The following is a 4185-nucleotide window of genomic DNA, read 5'->3' as shown; positions in this document are numbered from 1 at the left end:
GAAAGATCAAGTAAACTTGGAGCACCATAAAAAAAATCCATATCGAATATACTGTAATCTATAGAAGTCCTAAAAGAAATCATTATTTACTTAAAATATGGTTCGAACATGCAGGCAATAATCATACTGATTTTTAGGTGAAATGTTACATGCCACAGCTACTTTGTGGCATTGATCATTGCCATAGTCATCACATTATTCACCGCAATATTAATGCTTCCAATCTTTTGAGTGACAACCGAGGCATATTGAAAATAGCCGATTTTGGCCTAGCAAGTTTCTTTGATCCTGAACAAATGTCGGTTCATCGATTAGATCATCAGAAAGAAGATTCCCATTTTGTTGATGGTTGATGAATGCAAAGCATATTAAGAAGCACAAGTTAAGATTATAAGGCCACTAGGAAAGGAAGTGCTCCTTATGAATCTTCGACTTATGTTGTTGATATTTCGTAATGCAATAAACTAATTCTGTTTAGGCGCACACAGTTCCGATATGCGGCTGTGACAGCACATATTCAGAGTATCAAGACATCCAAATTTGCAATAAAAGCATTTGGTACTTCAGCCCCTATCAGCATTCTTTCTCATGTCTGTGTTCCTGCCCTTTTTTTTACTTCCGCCCCAATCAATATTTTTTCTCTTACGTCTTGGTAAATAAAAGCATTTGCAAAGAAAAAAAATCCCAAGTTCTGTTCCAATTAAGCTTAAAATTTTTTCAAGGATTTATGAATGATCCCATACTCGGAGTCAATGCTTTGGTCCTTGCCTGGTTGGATTGTAAACGTGATTTTTTTCACCAACAGAGGTGCTTGAATAATCATATACAAGGGGCCGTGTTTTTATTGTCGTACTTTGGGAACCGAAAGTAAAAGGTTGATCATCATTTTCTGTATATGATAAGTGAAAGCATCTAGCAGAGAAAGAGGTTATAGTCGTGCGAATGCCCGACTTATTTAACTAGTATATCAATGATAGTACCATCAAGAGAGATGAAGTACACAATATCGTACCAAGAATTAACGATTGTTATTTCTAAAATGTGATTTAATTTTCCCAAACCAGTAGGCCAAACTTGTAGTTGGGCTCATATTGGTATGTGCAAGTGTGCAACATATATGGTCTCTCTCTTCAGGTACCTAGCTCCCTAGTGTTGACAATAAGCTTAGTAATCAGTACAGGTATCTTGAGCGTTGATTTTCTCTCATAATTCAGGTCATCCAGTAAAGAATCCAAAGTGGCAAGGTTGAAACTTTAAAAGAAATTCTCACCTTATCCTCAGGAACACTTTTGCAGAGGTTGGTCACTACCATTTGCTCCATCTTTTTTTTTTTGCCAACCTAAACACCTCAATAAGGACTGACAGTCTTGACGTCTTTGCCATTTTTCAAAATCTAGTAATCATCAATTCATTATTTCAGTGCAAGCGTGAACTGCATATTAGATGGATACCTTGTTTCTTATCTGAACTAAATCAATTGACAGATCCACTATCAGGAGCTAGAACCTAAAAGAGCATACGCACCATAGCTTTCGATGTTAACTTCTCCAATCAAAGGAGATTTTGGGGGAAGCTCAGGTGGAGATGCAGAAGACCAGGCGGCGGCGATCCATGGCCTCCAAATTCGTCGTCGGATCGAGCCATGGCCCCCAAATTAGATCCCCGCATTCGCTGGACCGAGCAAAGATGGGAGGGGGCAGTGGAGTTGGGGATGAAGAGGCGGAGGCGGAGGCGGCAGCAGCGGCTGAAGTGACGGGGAGGGGAGGAGCAAGAGGAGACGTGGGTGGAGGTGGAGGTGGCGCTGGTGAGGCGGCGGCGGCGGTGAGGACGGGAGGGGAGAGGCGGCGGCGATGCGGGCGTGTGGGAGGAGTGGAAATCCCAGGCGGAGTGGGCTCGCAACTTGCCGCGAATTCCGAAGTCAACGACTCGGTTGTCCCCGCGAATTCCGAAGTCCGATTACGATTCCAAGTAGCATGCTTGTCCGGTTCGGTTTCTACCGGTATGCCCGCTTTAAAAGGACACAGCAGAGGCCTTCTTTTCTCAACGCAAATTCCAAATTTGTCAAGTCCAAAATTGTCCCCTACACCAATGGCAGGCAGATATTACACTCCCCAAACTCATCCTCCTCCTCTACCCGAGAACACGCTCGACGTCTTCATGGATGGCGACACCATACCGATCCACACCACCATCACGTCGTCGCACTCCCTCGCTGTCCAATTCATCAACGAGATAGTCCACGAACGTCCCCAGGGGGGGCTCATCGTCGGCATCGACACGGAGTGGCGCACTGATCATCTGCCCGCCGGCAAAACATGTTACAAGGTCGCGGTGCTCCAGCTCTGTGTCGGCCGCCGGTGCCTCATGTTCCAGATCTACCAAGCCGGCAATATGGTCCCACATGAGCTCGCGGAGTTCCTCGCTGACCCGAGCGTTCGCTTCGTCGGCGTTGCAGTCAACAACGACGTGCAGCGTCTGGCCAATGATTGCAACCTGAGGGTCGCCTGTGCGGTGGATCTGAGATATGCTGCGGCGGCCGTGCTTGGTCAGCCGGAGCTTGCGAGGGCGGGGCTGAAGAGACTGGCGCTCACGGTGATGGGCGCCCACATGGAGAAGGAGAAAAACATTACGAAGAGCAGATGGGGTGAGCCGACGCTGACGTGGGAGCAGGTCAATTACGCCTGCATCGACGCATACGTGTCCTATGAGATTGGCCGGCGGCTGCTCTCTAGTGAACCTATACTGGCCGCTCCGTTGTAGGCACATACACGCAGGGCGAACTTGCCACCGGTGCAATGTTTAGTTCGAATAGTTAGAAGTCCATATAGGATGGTTAGAAATGAGAGTTAAATATATAAATTATAGAGATAAGTATGATTTAGAGATAGAATTCTAAAAGTAAAATAGAGTCCCAAATTCTAGAGATAAATCAACTATAACTTATCCATTCTTGGTCTGTCGACACCTTTCACGTGTGCCCTGTAATGTAATATCAATCCTATAATCTTTCTGAGTGTCATATCAATTTGCTACCAACCTATCTTAGATTATTTTTAGTGATGTTTATCAATAGATCAATTTCCTTTTTAGCCAACCCTCGACTCTTCTCTATTCGGAGATGTATCCGTGTTGCTTCCTTTTTCATCAGCGCAGTTTTGAGCACACGAGTATAACATATTGATTTCGAATAAATCTCAAATTCTCAATCCAGGTATGTATATATACCAATATTGTGTGAGAACTCCCGTCGGGTACAGTGGTGACTACGTGGTGAGCACACTACGTGGTTCAAGTGTCTCTCCTTCTTTTAGCTTGTGGGCATATACAAATTTATCATCTCGTACAGAGATATTATATAGGCCGTGCACTGTCTATTTACCACAAAGAAAATTCGCAATGTCCCCCCTCTTCTTTACTTCTATAATCGGGTTGCATTGAATTGCAGTGTCTATGTTTTTTTGACGCTCGGTACTCATCAATTCACCTTCTGCTGTCCCTAATCTCAAATTTAACTAATCGAGTTGAGTTTGATAGGGAGTGCGGGTTGAGAGACATGGGTGCTAGTGTGCTACTACTAAAGTGAGCTAGCTAGTTTGTACTGTAGTACATTCCACAAAGGGCCGTGTGATCTTTCACCTTTTGATGTTTGGACCACTTGGCCATGAATGCTCCGGTCTAAGGTGCAGTCAAAGAATCCACGTCAGATTCGAGCAAATGTGGAGGAGAGATATAAATGATCCACTCTAACGTGTGGTCAAAAAATCAACGTCATATTCGAGCCAAGGTGGAGGAGAGATATGAATGCTCCACTCTAACATGTGGTCAAAGAATCCACGTTAGATTCAAGCCAGGGTGGAGGAGAGATGGAAGAAAAGGGGTGGCCTCTACAAGCTTGTGAATTGCGTGTATTATGCAAGACAAGGTTTCCTCACGCTAGAAAAAAAGTATCTGCACGAGGTCCAACCCCCCCCCCCCCACACCCCCAAAGCATGCACAAATACAACCATTGAAAACTTCGGAGCGACGTACCAGACTAGAGTCTCACTGGGATGGTCGTTGCCTCACCGGGGAAGCTTCGCCGACCCCCAACGCCCCGATCCATGCTGCCTAGAAGCCCCACCACCACGTGCAACCATGAAGCCCACCAGCCCTCGACACCACTCGCCGTCTTGGTTGGAATCTTCA

At 45.5% G+C, this 4185-nt stretch overlaps 1 protein-coding gene across 1 annotated transcript; it reads left to right on the top strand.

The window, feature by feature from the left end:
• The first annotated feature begins 2088 nt into the window (after positions 1–2088).
• LOC127783945 (uncharacterized) lies at positions 2089–2760 on the top strand. Its single transcript, XM_052311139.1, has one exon. It carries the CDS (start codon positions 2089–2091, stop codon positions 2758–2760), a length of 672 nt encoding a protein of 223 aa, XP_052167099.1.
• The last annotated feature ends 1425 nt before the right edge of the window (positions 2761–4185 follow it).

This window comes from Oryza glaberrima, chromosome 1 (assembly GCF_000147395.1).
Source record: "Oryza glaberrima chromosome 1, OglaRS2, whole genome shotgun sequence".
Lineage (NCBI taxonomy): Eukaryota > Viridiplantae > Streptophyta > Magnoliopsida > Poales > Poaceae > Oryza > Oryza glaberrima.
The sequence above is the reverse complement of the archived record's forward strand: the minus strand, read 5'-3'. Positions and strand labels throughout refer to the sequence as shown.

Bases quoted from the DNA above. Each gene is read 5' to 3' on its own strand.
- LOC127783945 (XM_052311139.1), top strand. From the start codon at position 2,089: ATGGCAGGCAGATATTACACTCCCCAAACTCATCCTCCTCCTCTACCC.